At 37.1% G+C, this 18,523-nt stretch overlaps 1 protein-coding gene across 2 annotated transcripts; it reads right to left on the bottom strand.

Annotated features, from left to right (window-relative positions):
* Positions 1-7,655: 7,655 nt before the first annotated feature.
* Positions 7,656-17,429, bottom strand: LOC145215318 (melatonin receptor type 1B-B-like). 2 transcript variants are annotated; one of them, XM_080084002.1, is made up of 9 exons: positions 17,213-17,429; positions 12,966-13,208; positions 11,826-11,974; positions 11,237-11,371; positions 10,561-10,689; positions 9,300-9,507; positions 8,978-9,105; positions 8,693-8,777; positions 7,656-8,563 (listed from the first exon to the last, which is right to left on the bottom strand). In XM_080084002.1, the coding sequence occupies exons 2-9, from the start codon at positions 13,185-13,187 to the stop codon at positions 8,465-8,467; spliced, it is 1,155 nt and encodes a 384-aa protein (XP_079940128.1). In that variant the 5' UTR covers positions 13,188-13,208; positions 17,213-17,429; the 3' UTR covers positions 7,656-8,464. The 2 variants fall into 2 exon arrangements, with proteins under 2 accessions (XP_079940128.1, XP_079940126.1); XM_080084000.1 differs by having other exon boundaries at positions 12,966-13,205.
* Positions 17,430-18,523: the final 1,094 nt, after the last annotated feature.

Genomic DNA, 18,523 nt, shown 5'->3' with positions numbered 1-18,523 from the left:
TAGTACTTACAAACACATTCATATGCATTCGGTGTGATTGTGACTACTTTGATGTCAATCTATGATGCATCCGAAAAAAGAGAATGCCTAGAATCAAACCTTTATGACACATTGGGTAAAAACTGCAATAAATTCGTTTAATATCTTTTAGTGGTCAGTTTGTTGACTACTTTCATCCGGTAACCGGAATTTCGCCGCTCGACTCTCCTATGATGACGTATTGTCGTGATTAATACTGCTAACGGTGCGGAGTTTAATTATAGCTTGTTTTGTTGCTTGAACGGAAGTTCGACGTGAGGTTACATATTACACATGTATACAGTCAGCGTAGTGCGTTGTTTACTACCAACCATATTTCAGGGAATTGCAGCGAAGGATGTCAATGTAACCTAACCCAATTAGATGGTTAGAACAGCACGCTCTAGTCTAATCTAATGTAAAAAGGAATGTGCAATTACAATGCGTAAACCCAACGGGCACTAAACATGCTCATTTTAGTTTTTCTTTAGTGGCATAATTAAATGCATTTTTAAATTTAATTCGGTACACGCATAACCAATCTGGCCTTCAAAGAAGTCAACATTAAACGGTTTTGCTTATAAACACCCTTATGATAAACATACGTATTAGAGAACCAATCGTGTCGCTTTTACAACTATACTATATAGCCAGTAGCTACTATTTTTTAAGGAGAAAAACGTTAAACGCCTGCATGAGAGTTTTTATGACAGATGTATGGCAGTACCTAAAGCCATATGCCTGTGAATTTAGCGATGATAAACCTCAAATCAAAAAGAGTGGAAGGCAATTTACTAGTTTAATGACTTTGACAAATGTTTGCAAACACATTACCCGTCACTTATGACAAAACATCTTTTTATGCCTAAATACAACTTGTTTTACACTCCACCAAAACTACTTGCCATTAGCCAAATTCGTTGTTTCTCGGCTATTTTATGCTTGCCAGTTTAGGTGTGTATGCAAAGCTGACCCGAGCATAAACGACATTTCATCCTGCAATTTTGACTTTTATGAAGCCATTTTAAGGTTTTAGCCTTAACACCTAGCATTTACTAAATGTCTTGCTACTGAGCCAGAAGATTTTCGAAAGGCATCACACATTACAAAAAAGGCCGAGCTGCACATTGCGATATGTCATGTATATCAGTTTCCGTTCTGTGCCTTAGTTAGGTTATTTTTCGCAGTAAATCAGAGCGCTGGGAAATTTCTTAGGCAGCGAACTGACTGAAAGGTGAAACCACTCAAGGAAGTCAGCGACATGTTTCTCGAAAAGGCATAGCGCACACATTATATTGTTGGCTTCCTTGCTTGGTGATTTCTTGCTTTGTACATAACAAATTATACATGGTGCACAAAGCAATGTAGTGAATAGTAGTATGTGTGAATATGTTAGACCGTATAACGTTACAGCAATGCCGAAATTCATGTAAATGTTTAAAATTTAATGCACCCTATGTATGCTTGAAAGGCTAATTACTTTTATCTACTTCACGCGAAATCGAAGTTTATCTGATAAGCACACCTGTGTCTTCATAAACCATGTAATAAAAATCTGTAATACGCAAGCCTAATTGAAATCTGCATTGCTAGGGAAGTCCCAGGGCCCAGGCTTTACATTTGCTGTCACTTTAAATCGCATGTCATTTTGATTTAGGGATACTGTCAAATGTGACACGTTTGCATTTTACTATACCCGACCTGGTTTACTTAACTCACAGTCAGAACCGCTTGTGTGTCACTTAATGAAAGCATCAAGTCTCACACAGCCTACTCACTCTGTCACATCTCAATCTGGCAACTGTAACAGCCAACGCCATGCAGTTATAAAGGTGGGTCGGGCCCATTATACCTTGACGGCTGTCTAGACCACAGCCACTGCCCAAATAGCAGCCCGTTGCGAATCACTCCCTATTGTAAACATCGCCTTTCATCTGCTGGGCCTGGCTAGAGGAACAAAGCTAGGCTAATTTAACACGAATTATCAAATCAGTGCAATGTGGTTTTGAAACGAATAGCCACGTTACGTCATGACGCGTATCGGGACTAATTAGAAATGTAAAGACAACAAAATAATTGCGTCAACGTGCCTGGTTGAGAGTAAGGAACCCTTCCAGGTCTTTACATGACGTGTGGAATTGAGCACAATTGTTGTGACACTTTCATTTTAAAACAAAGGAGTTTAAGTTTTTTTTGTTATTCTTTAAGTTGGTAAAATTCGTCTATGTGTAGTAAGATCATGTACAGTTTACAATTCAAATGCGTTTTCTCTGAACGAGAGGGGATGTTAAACATGGATGCACAATTTTACTCTGATAACTTTCGGGACAATTTTGGGCTTTAAATAAAAAAGGCCCTCTTTTAGATCAATTTGTCTGTAAACTTACGCAGTTTGTTCAGTATTGAACTTAACTGCTAAGTTTGTAACCATTACATGTTCCAATTAACTTTTGGCAAAAACGCAAGTCATTTTCCCAAACGTGCAACACACAGGTCGTGTCATGACGTGCTTAAATGCGGTTGCAATAAATTTTACTTATTAGCACCATAAATGGTCAGAACCCGTCTAAATTTGTATTATACCTGATCAATGTGGTTAACCACATACTACAGTAGCATCCAGAGGCAGGCATTTGGCAAATTGATGATCGCAATTTACCGCCCAAATTGTACTGATTTGATTGACAATTAAGGCAAATCGACCACGTGTTTCCAGGTGACACGTCATAAACGTATAGCATTGTCTCGTTTACGGACGTCACATAGCCTTCGGCGCCTGAGCTCTGCTGGCGGATAAGTGTTTTATCAACACGAAGTACGACGATTGTCAGTTCAAACCTCGCTACTGGAAGAATGTTTAAAGCAAGATGCAGTTTACATTATTGTATCACAAACGAACTTTTACACATTGAACACAAAAGTTGATTGGGAAAAAAAGTTTGATTTTGGAAGCTGTTTAATCAGCAGTTTGGTCCTGTAGCACATTTCTAAATACGGACATCTTGTTCTAAACTTGAATCCTACTGTTGTCAAAACGTGTAAAAAGCTAAACTTGCTCAAACCAAATCAAATTTACACACCTCTTTTGGCAATTGTAGTATGCCTGGCAGCAGCAGCTTATATAATGTTTAACCAATATTTCACGAAAAAGATGACTAAGACTCACTAATAGGATATGCGAAACCTTTATCGGCCAGATTTTAGTTTATTACCTAACAATGTTCATAACAAGCAACTATAGTGGTTTATTAGTTAATCTGCATAATATAATCTCTAAAAAAATAGTAATATTTTATTACGCATCGTTCAAAATGAGATTAAAATTGATTTTGTGCCATTAGTCAAACGCTCTAGACGTCTATTACCATTTGCAGGCACCTCGCACTAATTATCTCTCGATCTATATTTTGGCAGCTATCAACAATAAGTTTTAATTAAGACCAACTGGTACTGTCACGAAATCAATTAAGCTTTGTTAAGCGTGGACATTTTTGCTGACTGCATGAGCAGATTAGGGTTGCTTTTTTATTCGAGCAGCAATAATAGAGTACAGCGCCTTTTGCACCTTATCGTACATTTGCCTATTTTTCGCCCAAAGTGTGGCTTTTGAACACTAGCATTACATTTTTCCTTGATCTTAACGTATCAGCAGAAACTTGTTAAAATTTCCAATCTTACTCTGTTTCTTAATCATAATCATCACTGCCAAGGTACTGGTGTATTCAGAATACATCGTTCAGACGTTTCGACAATCTCTGTTGTCATAATCAGTGCAACGATGTATTCTGTATACACCAGTGCCTTGGCAGTAATGTTTATGATTAAATTACTTTTTAAGTCCGTGTATAGTGTTCCTAAGTACTCTGTTTCTTCTTTAACATTAATTTCCTGTCAAAATACGTGACCTTGCGTATTCTAAGTTGCTAATCAAAAGCTTTTTGAAAATACATGGACAACTAAGAGACCTTGTTTACCTCGGACCATGCAATTCCTTGTAGTTTTAATACAATGGAACCAGACTCACTACTTAGTTCATCATTACAAAGGACCTCCGTTTGCGTTCAGCACAACGGCGGCGCCAATCGTTTGTTTTTGTTTTTATATTATCCGGTTTCCCGTAAGCAGCGTCATGTTGCCATCCTCAGTAACCCTAACGTCAACAATAACTAAACCGATGACAACAAATGGGTCAAAATGTGCTATTTTAGCCTACCTAAATATTCAACTTAAAATAAAACAAATTGATAACAACAAAAATACGACCATCGCTGCCTGATACTTCTGACGTTGCCGTTTAAAATGTAGATCTACAAAACATTAGGCCACTGCACAATCCCAAGTGATTAATCATAAAATGGTTACCAACCAGTGAGTGTCAAGTACTGAACTATTTGAGTCAGGTTTCTATTAATAGTCAATCATTCTTTTATTTAGGGCTTTATTTTAAACGAAATAATGAATGATGAAACCTAAAGGAAATTGTAAATGACTGTAATTTTCACACCCAATTCAGAAACATGTTTTGCAATATAATGACACATAGATTGTCATTGGTGCAAACTTGAACAATTGGAGTAATAAAATAACGTTGTATTTTATGCATTATGTGTACATGTATATATATCGTCACAACGAAACGCCGTCAAATAATGAGACAGATCTGAGTCTTATGCTTTAACCTCAACGCAAATCATAAGTAAGATTACCAAAGGAGGTGTGAGCAAAGAATGGGTAATTACTGAGTAATAACCATCAAAAATTCCTTTATTAGTAGTTTACTAAACGCTGCAAATAGTTGGTCTGATTAAATTGAACAAAAGCTAAAAGCGCTCAAACCCAAGCAATTATGTAAAGGACGTTTTTAATATGAATCATGAGAAATCGCTTTATTTTCATCTGTTTCTCGTTGCCTTTACTGTTTCAAAAGATTTGTAAACCGTTTAAAAGTTGGACACATACTCCATTCCTTTCTATTCATTCAGAGTATAATTACTACTCAGGCCAAAACAAATACTCTTCAACAGTTAAAAGGTGAAACAATTAAGAAAAGTGAATACTGGTTCAGATATATGCACATTCCACTTTATCTGAACTTTCTGTGCCCCAAAATAGCTTCACCTTAATTTGATTGCACTTATTCAACGCAGCGAGTAATAGTTCTCACGCAGTGTGAAATGGCGACGACCCAACTGACAAGGGACACGAACCTTATGCTCATCGACCATTTTACATTTAAATTTACCTGCGCAGATCGCATTTTCGAAACTTACAGTAAACTAGGTCTCTTAAAACTTACGGTAGCCTAGGTCTCGCACACAAAAAACAAGCTTTGTACAAAAACTAACAGTCTACACGCTCCCAGTTGACAGAAAACCGAATGTGGCAGTGGTTTGTTGTATGCCAATCGCCACACACGCTAGGAGCGAAATGCAGCATGAACAACATCCGAATACAAGCAATTGGTCAATCGCTGAAGTTCAATTACTTCTGCAGAGACGCGTGGTGCCAGTAATTACACGTGTGAACTGACCTAGAATGCTATGACCGAGTTTTTGAATCAATCATTTTGACAAGACGAAAGCACATTCAAATTGATGACGACTTGGTAAGTCTTTTCGTATTTTCTTCAATATATTATTTTTAATATTGGTATAATGCTATTAGGTTCTTGCTTAAACATACAAAATTCCATACTATCCTTTAACACTTACTAAACGATCATTAAGAACATTACACAGTTCAGAGTAGTAACTAAACCCTAACTTGTTTTGTAGAAAATGCATAGCCGAAGTAGGCACAAAAGTTGGTAAATTGAAGCCGAATGTAAAATTAGACCCGAAACAAGCCCGTTCCACTCAAAGTCTGTCCTAGTTACAGCTCTTTCTATGGTATATACCTTGTACAATCTGATAACCCAATCGAAGAATCTATTTCACACAGAGATTTGTATTCTAGAGACTTTTTTATTTGCAGCATCTTTTTAAGACGTTAATCCACAATTAAAAGATAATGGACAGACGAAAGGGTATTAGTACTGAGACATGTCAAATCAATGCAAAGCTTTACCCAATTAAGCTCCCGACATAAAAGCATTTTGCTTTTTAAGTACGATGACATACTTTTTGCTGTGTGATGCGTGACAAATCGGATAATTCAATCTAAGGCTTTTAAGATGAACATAAATTCATAACTGGGATCAGCCCTGAAGCGTCTATGCAGACCAGCGATCACAGCACACTCATTTATAAATCACAGTACACCAGGCCCATTGAAGGCGCTATACCGAATCAGCCGGTCACCAAGCATTCACCACCATATGGCAAGGCGTAGGCTAGAAAAATCTAGCCTGCGGTGGGATTCGAACCCACGACAGGAGTCTTTCCGGGACTCGCTCTCTACCAACTGAGCTACACAGGGCCAGTGGAGAATCCGCCGAAAGTCGAATCACAAGCACCGTTCGCCGAACGGAAAGACTCCTGTCGTGGGTTCGAATCCCACCGCAGGCTAGATTTTTCTAGCCTACGCCTTGCCATATGGTGGTGAATGCTTGGTGACCGGCTGATTCGGTATAGCGCCTTCAATGGGCCTGGCGTATCTAAGGCTTTTATGTTTTAAATAATTCATTCCCCAATGGTTTGTAAACATGGTTTTGAAGTTCACAGCAAGTCAGTTCGCCTGCCGAGCGTGTTATGGAACATCGAAAAGGAATAATTAAGAAAACTCCGCATGCCATTTCCTTTCCTATTTACAAAGCTAAGGTGTATAGTTCAGCTCGAAAAAAAAAACTAAAACTAATGCATATTTTTTCTTTTCTGCTGTTTTCATAAGCAGAAGTGTAAAAAGAAACTTGCATCAAAAAGCAGCTACACAGGAGATTATGCGTTTTTTTTCATGGGGTTCGAACCCAAGACACTCCCGGGGACGAAGCCCGATGGTTTTTTTATGTCTGTGTATGGATCAGGCGCGCCGGACCATTCGGCCAAGTTCCTGCCCGAAGATTCTGCATGTTTTTTTTCATGGGGTTCGAACCCAGGACACTCCCAGGGACGAAGCCCGGTCGTTTTTTTATGTTTGTACATGGGTCAGGCGCGCCGGACCATTCGGCCAAGTTCCTGCCCTAGATTGTGCATTTTTTTTTCACGGGGTTCGAACCCAGGACTCTCCCGGGGACGAATCCCGATCAGGTTTTTTATGTCTGTATATGGGTCAGGCGCGCCAGACCGTTCGGCCAAGTTCCTGCCCTAGATTGTGCATTTTTTTTTTCACGGGGTTCGAACCCAGGACACTCCCGGGGACGAATCCCGATTAAGGTTTTTTTTTATGTCTGTATGTGGGTCAGGCGCGCCAGACCATTCGGCCAAGTTCCTACCCCAGATTGTGCATTTTATGCGAAACCGCACGATGTTATACCAATAGCGCTTTTAAGTGTTTGATTTAAACTAAAATAATATACCACTATGTGTCGCTCAAGCACAAGGTTTTTGAGACAAAGGAATAGTATGGATACAGATAAATGTTTTAGGATATTGATATTTCGCCTTATCAACATCATCAGTATCTGTGAGAAAGTATAAAAATTGTAAGTCTTTTAATCGCGTGTAACTGTAAATCCAATGACTTGTTAAAGCAGGCAGGGGTATCAACAAAACTGTTTTTGTTTTGTATTTTTCTTATTAACGTTTAAACAAGAAATCGAGTACGAACTCATACAACAAAATAAAGGATGGGCACAAAAATAAAGAATAAAAACAGCACACTTATACTAGACCATACCACAAGAATAGTGCAACAAAACATCAGCACGTAGTTCAATAAAACAAAAAATACAATAACAACTATAATAAAAACCTTTTCGACCTGTTTGGCGTCATTGAACTTATAAAGTGTTACTTTAAGGTAATATGCACTTTTTGATAATGGTATTATTTATTATTGATGGGAAACGGATCATGGCGCTTCATAACACGAACCCCTGTCAGGTTGCCTCGGTGATAAATTATTGCTTACTTGTGATTAACTAGAGTTAGACTAATCAGAATTTAACCTACCACTAAAGAAGTATGTAAACAGTTGTTTTAAGTTGTCTGTTTTAAGAATATTTTGGGGGCAACTTTTCTTTTACCACACATCTTTACACCACCACGGAGTTGCAGACAGGCCTGAAACTGGGGCCCGAGCCAAGTAGTACAAACCAAACGCATAAATCGAACGCGAAAGTTTTATAAAACAAAGTTCAATTTAGGTCCGAAACAAAATTGCGGCACAGAAAAGGCCAAGTGTAAAGTCAGGCCCGAATCAAACCAGTTTTATTCAAACTTAAGTCCCGATCAAAAAGCGCTGCCCGACAACTTTACCTCAAAGGTTACAACAACATCCATACAGTGTTGATGATACCAACATTTAACATGCAACGACCAGAACATGTAGGTAGGTCAAAACATGTCAGTCAAATAGCATTCAAAGTGTCGTTGGAACCGCTGGGTGTTCCTGAGCGGAAATTGCCTTTCCTTGACACCGAGCTAGGCGATTTTCCTGGCGATTCACCCTGAGAAATGCAAACGCTTTTAACCATTTTTCAATGACAAAATTGTAAAGGAAAAAAAATCGTTCAAAAAGCAAGCTTGTGTTTTGGTCAAAACATTTCTCGAAAACATAAAGTAATGAGTGTACTTACGGATTTCATAAATCTTGACTTGAATCGGCTTCTGACAGTGGAAGGTTGGCCAGTAGTACTGGAGTCCATTTCGCTCTTCCATTTTCTAAAAAATACCAACCTTAGCTTTTACATAGTATAATTAACTTAGGCCGAATAAGGAGTTTATATATCTTTTTCAAGATAAGTTTAATAACAAATATGTGAAATTCAATAGGTCGGGTCGGACAGATGGTATTGGTTGCATTATTGTAATTTGGTGTTTTGACTTTGAAATGTTTGATCACCAAAGGTCTCAAAACTTACCCTTTTCCGGTTTTGCAACAGAACATAAAGGACAACAGCCTTTTGTATCCTTTCCTGTAAGTCGGGTTCATCACACCGTAAATTATGAAATTTACCACCGAATTCGTGAGGATCAAGCGAGATGCAATCTAAAGAAAAAATAAATTCGTGTTAGAGAATGTACACGACGAGAGAAACGTATTAACTGTGCTTTATGAATATGAACAATTTAAAAAAAATGGAGGATATGGTCTCTTTGCTTCCTTGGCAAATGAGCAAACGGCCCTAATTAAAGCTTGACTGTAAAGAAGAAATAGTTTTAATTAAAAACTTCTTTACTTACTCGTTTTGCAAGTGGGGGGACCAGATCTTGCGGTAGAATGATAAGGATACCGTATGGAGTCCAGGAAACAACATAAGCAATGACAGCGATTGAAAGTGTTTTAGCCAAGTTCAATTGTTTCTTCAGCTGGCGTTGTTCCATATTACGTAGTCCGGAATTTGTATGACTGCTCATCTTTTTCACAACTTTCCCCCGCTTTTTAACAGCACTGAGTCAAAAGAAATATGTTTAGATCTCTTTGATTGGTGGAATAGCCACATTTGTTTTTTATGTCAGAATGTTAATTGCTGATTTTAATTTTTAATTCATACAACTAGTAAAGTATTAAACCACCCAGAAAGTTGTCCAAGTTGACAATTTGGCACACTTAAAAAGGCTGGTGTGTGAATATGCCTGGTATTGGTGGACCAATGCTCACTGTTTAGTAGTAGTGGGAAATTCAGAACTTTGGGTAATCGAAACTGCTTATCAAATGAGATGGTTTATTTGACTAAGTTCTTAAAGACTAGCGTCTGCTATTGTGTTCTTTAAACCATTCGAAGCTACAGTCAATATGTGTACTACCATTTTCCAACATTACATAAATCAACCAAAACAGGTTCAAAAATGGTAAACGGATATAGGTAGAGCAAGTTTTATTACAACTTAAGAAAATCAATTAAACACGTTTTTTACTTCAGAATGTTGTAATGTGTTGATCTTACTGTTTTTTGAAGACCACCAGCAGATTAATGTGAATACTAAGTATTCCTATTGACGAAACTGTCAAAAATATTTGACATCAGCAATTAAGTTTGTGTTGTAACTTATACCCATATGTAGACTTAAATCCTCTTATAAGTCGGCAATGCGAGAGTATTTAGCGCCAATCTTCCACATATATGTGGTTTATTCATCACAAGAGAATTCAGGCATATTACGTTAAAGAAGGTATTACCACGCCTCGAGCGCATATTAGTATCATTTTTGATTTTCATTTACGATTACGTTTTTTGTTTTGCTTACCTTTCTGTTTTCAGTTTCATTGCGATATCAATAAACGAGTTTGTTTTGGCCTTACAGACAATAGATTTTACTTTTATTTAATTTATCCGTTAATTTCTCGTTTTTTGTTCATTCAAAAACTGACTTTTTCTGATCTTGTTTTTAAATTAAAGTGTGCTTTTATTATATTTCAGTTTCAGTAGACCGTTTATAAATTTATTCCTTATTTATTTCGAATGTTTAAAAAGAAGTTATTTTGTAAGTTTTTCTGGCTTACCTGAATAAACGCCAGTAGAAGAACACGATGGCAGTAATTGGAAAGGCAATAGCCAGAATCAACACAAACGCGTTATATCCGGGTGCACTGACGTTGTCATATGAACAGAGCATCATGCCTGTTCCGTACCTGCAAGACAATTAATCCACACGTGCTTAAACTCGAATCGGTCAACTTAGTTCTAGTTACCACACCGGATGTTTGTATGCTACACTACAAAATGCAAATGTAAGATTAAACGTTTCTTAGTAGGCGTGTTGACAGTTCGTATCATAAAGGTACTATGATCATATCTATTATAAGTATAGCTTCAATGACTAGCAATTATGTCTTCGAAATTATACACATGCATTTACTATATCCATACGAATTATATAAGGAATAAGCACAGGAGCGTGTGCTATAGTCCGGCATGATAACCTTGGTCTATGGCCAATGTTCTGTCGTTATTCGTCTGACAAATAAGGTTCGGAGTACACCGAAAACCATTGTACAAGCTTTGGTCACACACATAAACGTTTAAAAAACAGTATAGATAAACTTAGAGCCACTTTAAGTGCAGTACACATTTTCGTAGCCTTGTGGCTTTACACTAGCTTAATTAGACCCCAAATCCATGGGTGTTCGATCAGACGTTTTTTACGAACCAATGCAATAATGCAAGTATTTAACTTACTCCAAATGGGTCCATCCGAGAAGGGTTGGCATAATAAGAAGATTTGCCCACACCCAGTTCAAAATGGCGAGGAGGTAGATGCGACGCTTTGTAAAAACCTTGTTGTATGTTGGTTGCCGAACCACAGCCCAATACCTGAAACATGGAAATATATAGTCGTGTGTTGTGTGTATTGCTATCGCTGCACCACCAGAAACGATAAAATATTTCCGTAACAATCTTTTTAGGGGAATTTCGTAGATTTCCTATCTGATATAGTTCGTGATCAGATATAAATCTTTTTATTGAGGGCAATTGATAAGGCTCAAATTCTCCTTTGTCCAAATACAAGATTTGCTTGGTGGTACAGTTTTAAGTGAAAAAAACAAGTACTATTCTCAAATCCCCCGGCAATCAAATGTAGGATAATCTAAAAAACTAAAAATATTGTCGTGTCGTGCTATGAGCGATTAAAATAATTTATCTCTTGCGTTTTTGGGAGTAATTCATTGCAATATTCTAAAGGCTTACACATTAGATAACATTCATAAGACTATGGCGATTTTGTTTAGATTGATTTGCGCAGAATGTAGAATAAAAATATGGTTACCTGTTGAATGCTATACTCATGAGGTTGCTTGCGGAACACACACAAGACACTGTTACTAGGTAACCGGCTACGTCACAGGCTGTGTCACTCAAGGCATTTGTTGTTCGGATGACGTTTGCAACCACTGTTGGGGTAAAAAATCCGGTCACCTGAAACACGACAGTTTAAAGTAATAAATTGTTTTCGCACGGAATTCTGGTACAAAGAAATTGTTGGACCGTATTTCTTACAATTGTTTTAGTCTAAATTTTGTCTGGAGTGAGTTACAATGCTATGCTGCTCCTGGGGTGCTTAATTGTAACTATTTGCCAGTTTTTTCTACTCCAACTTTTCCCCGAAGTAATATTACCCAATACAGTAAACAAAAAGTATTATCTTGTTTAATTTGTGAAAGTAACAGCCACAAACAATTACCCACCATTTTAACATGCAGCAGTTCACCTTGGTATGTTTTAAAGCAATAATTTAGCAATAGGATTAAAAATTCAATAAAACAGGAACAAGTCTTAAGTTACATTTTTATTTATTTAGGAATGAATAATTTCGCTCAAAAAGGAAACATGAATATTTATTTGACACGAAAGCATAAACCGCTGTATATTAATTTTTATTCTGAATATCGAGCTATCCAACACAAACCACCATGATTCTTCTGCGTTTTTATTATATTCAAGCCATGATATTGACGGCGTGTTCAAACGTTTTCTCTTTTTTTGGTAAATTAGCTAAAAATGCGTGTATCGACCGTTTAGCGTTAAAACATTAGCATCGATTCGAGGATTGTTAACCACAGAGGTATCCTGGACATGCCGGAACCAATCGTTATCGGAATGCAGTGTGTTGTATTTTTCGCTCACGTTTAACAACACATAAGTTTATTAATTATCCTGAACATAAACTTACACATTTTCTATTTTCATTTATACCACAAGCCTTGTTTGACAAGATATTATACTTTAAAATGTGTATTTAATATGATATGATCAAATATGCATAAAAAATAGTCAAAAAATCCTTGTTTTTTACCATGTTCATTGTTGCGACTTTAAGTTAAGCAAATCAAAACCTAAACGTACAACCAAAACTGTCTTTAATTAATATTTTTTCTTATTGCCTAAACATTCCTTTCCAAATACTCACAATCAAATCAGCCAAAGCCAGATTAATAATGAATACGTTTCCATTCTTGTTCACTCTTCTTGCGCAGATGATAGAAAAGATGACAAGGAAATTTCCAACAGTGCCGACAACTGTTAAGATCACCAGGAATATGGCGTCAACAATTCGTCCGGCATCGTATATTCCACAGTATGGACCAGAGGTATTAGTGCATTCCAGACCGTCCATTGATATATTAGACATGATTACTTTATTGGAAATCTGCTGAAACAAATGTAAACATCGAGTTAGATATAGTTTGTCAAAGACCAAAACGGTACTTCGATTTTTCAAAGCTTACAAACTAAAAATACGTAAAGGTCCATTGATATTACAAGTTTATAGAGTTTGAGGGTTTAGTTTAATATATAAACGTTTACTTTGTGAAATTGAACATATAAATGACATAACCAATTCCCGACTGCATAGACCGAGTAACAATCTTATAAAATTGTAGCAGAATCTTGATGCAAATCAACAATATACGTTCGTCGCCTATCCTATCGAAGCCAACTATCTAACACCTTCTGTGATACAGGGCTTTTTATTTAACCTGCTGTCGCCTTTTTTGCTCTCAGTGTCCATTTCTAAGGTCAAACTTCTCTGGGCGGGGGGAACAAATTGCCATTGCAGCTGACATGTACAAGTCACAACACGGCACAAGCCAAACCATGACATAACGGTTGTAAATAGTCGGAAACTACAAATAAATCATAAAGAAACCTCAGTACACCGCGCGACAACCGCGCGACAACGTCATTTTGTTTAAACAAAGCCTCAAAACCTTATATGTAGTAGGCGTCTTTGTCGTGCAGAAAATTCCAACTCGGCAAATTGTTTTTTCGTTGATCCCGAAATAGAACTCAAATGTGGTACGACCTTTTCAAACATGAAATTCCCTGGTTAGCGAAAGTGACAACAATAAAACAAAAGGGTTTTCAAATTTCCGTAAGTCTTTGTTTACTGGTATAAGATAACAATCGAACAAGCGTTATTTCACATTACGTCTTTCACATAATCGAAAAGCTACACGCGAGCGCTGTCAAAAAATTTTCGGCAATTAGCCGCGGGCCGAACTTCACCTCAATCACCAAGCACTGCCACTCATCAAAAATCGCGCAGCCTGTCTGTGACGTCATAGCGGCAATGAGAGGAAGCATTGCATATTTTTCCGGTCCCCAAGCAGACTTCCCTTGCATATCGGAAGTCATGCCGTGACGTCACTCGGGGTTCTTTGTCACATGTCTGTCCTGATCAAGTCGTTACGCATTGGTAACATGATAAAGGTAAGCGATTTTACTCGTATTTTGTGCATTTTTTTAAATGATAGTAACTTACACTGCATTGTTGCACATTGTTGAGCTATAAACGCTTTTTAATTTTTAAAGCATTCATTATTTTACTGTTTTAGTTTATAATTTATAAACGTGTTAAATTACACTAATGTAAGTTTTCCAATAGGACAATATTTAAGCTGACTTAAATTTAACAAGCCAATAATTGCAGTGGAATTGCATTTTTAAATAAATATCCAACACTTGACTTTGGAAACTATTGACCTATATCGATGTCCTTATTGGGTTTGTAATTGCCGTAATGGGCAGAAAATACCCGTTCAAAATCCCGCGATACTTTAAATCACGACTTTACTCCATTTTTGCAACAAACCTAGCATTGTTACAAGCTATACAACAAACCATGTTAGGACATTTTCAGAACTATGTACGCTATAAAAGACAAGTGCCCATTCATTAATCAACATAACGCTAAAAATAGGTCTTTAATTGTGCAACTTTCCGTTTTTAAGAAGATAAACTAAATAGATGGTCGCAGTAACGAACAACATGTAGGTAATGTTCAGAATCTGTACCCACAAAAATCCCGTGATGTGCTGTAACAAGGAGTGGTATACCCACAGTCATTACATTAGACTTTACGAGCAAAACATGACACAGCGCTTGTCACGAAATGTCAAGTAGGGGAATGTTGTGGCTGTCACTGAATAGAATTTAGCAGTTCGGTTCCAAAAAAAAAATTAGAATTTAGATCTAAGGTCTTAAACCAGCAAACTTTTTTACAATTTGTAACAATAATCACGTTCTCTATAATCATGTTTTGTTTCTAACAAACTATTTGTCTGAGCGGTTTTGTAATTTGTTTCGAAACAGAAAGTTGCTTAAAATCGAAAGACAAAGTATTTTGATATAGGTCCTTGAAATGTAACATTTGAGAAACGTGATAATATATTGTGCAATAGTAACGAACACATGTGATAGGTGTTGACTATAGCTAAGTATTATCAGTCGTTTAGCAACAACACAAGCAACACACCACTATCTAACGACATTCTCTATGTAAATGACTTTAAGGTGTTTTGTTTCACCGCAAACATTTCAGACCAGTGTCTGGAGAAGCCAAACCACCATAGGCAATAAATTTTCGACAACAATCAGTCAGGTCAAAAAAACAGCTTGTCACACAAAACCTAACAAAAGGTGGAAATTTAACAGGAAACTGTTAGGGTTTAAACCCAGATGAACCAAGTGCAACCTTTACCTTTAGATGCACTGATGCTGTTATTACCAAGATGTATCTTGAGCTGTATCCTTTGACCTTCTTTCGGGTTTACGCCAGGTCGTTTTCTTAAAGCCCGTTACGGGATATGTATGGTCTGGGGTCATCTAAACGTATCTATACAAGGTTTATTGATATTGATGACAAACAGCATTCAACCTCAATGGACCGTATTTTGGGTTAGGTTTGCCGGCGGATGAAGACATCAATCAGTCTGTATCTAAAGTGTTTTACCTACCTCTGCCGACTTATTTTACCCGATGACAGCATTCAACACGCCATTTTCTCTGAGTCACAACAGGTCAAGGCACTTTAAATGGTCAGCGATTTTCAACGATGTTTTACGAACCGATCATTTTCCGATACTATAGCTATGGTTCAAATTTACTATTTAATAATTGGATTGATTTGTTTCTTGTTGCATTTTAGTCACCACTTTTTCGCTACCACAACAAACTACAACTTCTTTTCAAATCTATTGCCTCACTAGTGTGAACGACTTAAACTATGAGACAACATATTAACCGCACAAACAAGAACAAATTTAAACAGAGGCTGCAATAATGCATAATTCATCTCCTGATGTAACAACCGCGGCCTTGATGTCAGAAATCTTACATGCACTCAACGATACAGTTTAACAGACACCTGATGGCTAGTGCAGCATGACTAAGTGGTCATATGCTTTATGACAGTTTACACATAAACTGACTCTGATGAAACCGAAAAGTGCTATTCCTGTTTTTGGTGGAAATACACTTAAAAAGGTAGTTTGGTTGCCCTGCGGCTTTCGCGACTGAAAAACAGTTCTTCAACGCAAAACAAGCATATGTTTTTTGCTGTTTATCGTGATTGCATCACTTTATCTCTCATAACACAGATGTTACCGTTACCACTTATACATATTCTTATTGATTTGATCCACAAACTCTTATGATAGATCCTAAACTCTGACTCATATCAACTTGTACGTTTAAAGATAGTGACTCAAGATGAATACAAATGCTGTACGTTAAGGTGAAAAGCACAAAGTTAGAAAACAAATTAACATAATCTAGTTACACGCAAATAGCCATCCGCTACTAACATGCATTAATAGGCAATGAGAACCTTTTTACAATAGACAGTGCGCACGAATCTATTGTCCATATTAAAGGGGGTATCACGTATGTGTGCTGCTGTAACATAAGGTGGTTCTGCTTTTTATGGAGAAAAGAGAAACGAACAAACTTGAAGTATGAAGTTAAGCTTTCTGGGCGAACGAGTAAGGCAAGTATATCAGATGCAGATCACAAAGTAAACCTAGAATGAGATATGATTCCAGACTTTTTTGACCTTGACGCATTGCTTATCCTATAAACGATGCGTGCCATTTTAAGTGACATTAAAGAATTTTCTGTAGAAGGATATTTATAACCGGTATAACGTATAACTGCAGCCACGTTCGTTTCTCCGTTTCGTTTCTTCTTACAATTGACGTTTATAACATCTGAATGGTATATTTTTAACGTCGCAAAATAAGGAAAACACACATTACATCAAAATGAAAAAAATATTTAGATGATGAATTTACAAAGTAAAACGTTTCCAAACAAAAGTTACCTAACATCAAAAAACATCTTACACAGGTAACAGAACAACTTTAACAAAGATACCTGTGATATTTCAACAAGCGTAACATAACGCTTGAGTTCGAAGTTTCGTAGCGTTGTTCAAATGGCTATAGCAGATTCAACATATATTGTTCGAACGTCCCACTCTACAGAGCTGTTTCAGAAAGCTTACACAATACTTTTAATCAGTTAACAAGGCCGTTGCCAATATACTAGAGAATTTCACTTAAAATTATAAAGATATTCATATAGAGTTGTTTTGCTAAATGAACAACAATCTGTTACTAAAATTTCGTTTGTATAAAACAGAAAAGGACAACAAAAATAGGAAAATTCCTTGCCAGCCCTGGACAATGGAAAAGATTAAGATCATGGGCATTCTCAGAAAAGCCAAGCCGGTTAAGCGGTTGCGTTCGAAACGGCAATTTTAAAATAATAAATCTTTAGGAAACATAACACTAACAAAATCAATCAGGACTAAACCAAGAACTACATAAATAATAAATTATAAGATAGCAAAGAAACACACAGTATTACTACGGACAACGCGTAAAACAGATCATAAATTATTCTCGCAACAAAATTGTTATGTAACTTCGAGGCTAATCTTCCTCTAGTGGCAGGTTTTATTTTAATTTATTGCACACTTGGTGTCGCTAAAGTACCTTTGGTTGCAGGTTTTTTGTTGTCGGGATTGTTGACGCCATCAATCTGACGTCGTTCGCGTCACAATGTATGACGTCATTGAGGATGTAAAACCTCGCCGCATTTGACACCGCTCTCCAGGGGCAGTCCTTTAATCACGGTTTAAGTGCGACAATTGGCGCTGGACAGATGTAGGGATTTAATTCCTAAGAGAGATGGACGGCGTGATGAACCTAAAGTCTCTACAGCTCATCAATAGGGTAAGTGAGAGAAAAATATCGCAAGGGAATTTTTACGCAATATTTTCAAGTGTGCATTATAGCCATCAAAAGAGGACACGTTTTCGTTTTTAGCTGAAAATATTTCAATTCGGTTAAAGATATTTTGGGTGCTGAACACACATATGTACTTAAAGTGAAAATGCACATTAATTGCAGCTGATATTTCGACAAAAAACTTAAAATTCCTTTAGCGACGATAGCACTAAGGCGTGACCATGTATTCAGCTGGAATAAAGCCCTTGTCTTGATCCTTAGTAACCAACAGAACTCTTCTATGCTTGACTGGATTCCGCATTTGGTTAGTTCTCAGCGTAGCGGTTTGCAATGTAAGCTATTATTTGTTCCGTCGAACTTTTACGCTTGGTTCAACGGACTGCATACCTTGTAAAGACCTACGAGTTTAACGTTATGGATCAACACCTTTGAG

Source organism: Phallusia mammillata, chromosome 2 (genome assembly GCF_965637545.1).
Source record: "Phallusia mammillata chromosome 2, kaPhaMamm4.hap1.1, whole genome shotgun sequence".
Lineage (NCBI taxonomy): Eukaryota > Metazoa > Chordata > Ascidiacea > Phlebobranchia > Ascidiidae > Phallusia > Phallusia mammillata.
Note: the sequence above shows the minus strand (reverse complement) of the source record. Positions and strands in the feature narration are given on the sequence as shown.

Bases quoted from the DNA above. Each gene is read 5' to 3' on its own strand.
- LOC145215318 (XM_080084002.1), bottom strand. From the start codon at position 13,187: ATGTCTAATATATCAATGGACGGTCTGGAATGCACTAATACCTCTGGT. The intron at 10,690-11,236 runs GTAAGTTAAATA...ATTGTCTTGCAG, and splicing joins CTCGGATGGACCCATTTGGA to GTACGGAACAGGCATGATGC. The intron at 9,106-9,299 runs GTAAGTAAAGAA...TTTTTTCTTTAG, and splicing joins TCCCCCCACTTGCAAAACGA to ATTGCATCTCGCTTGATCCT.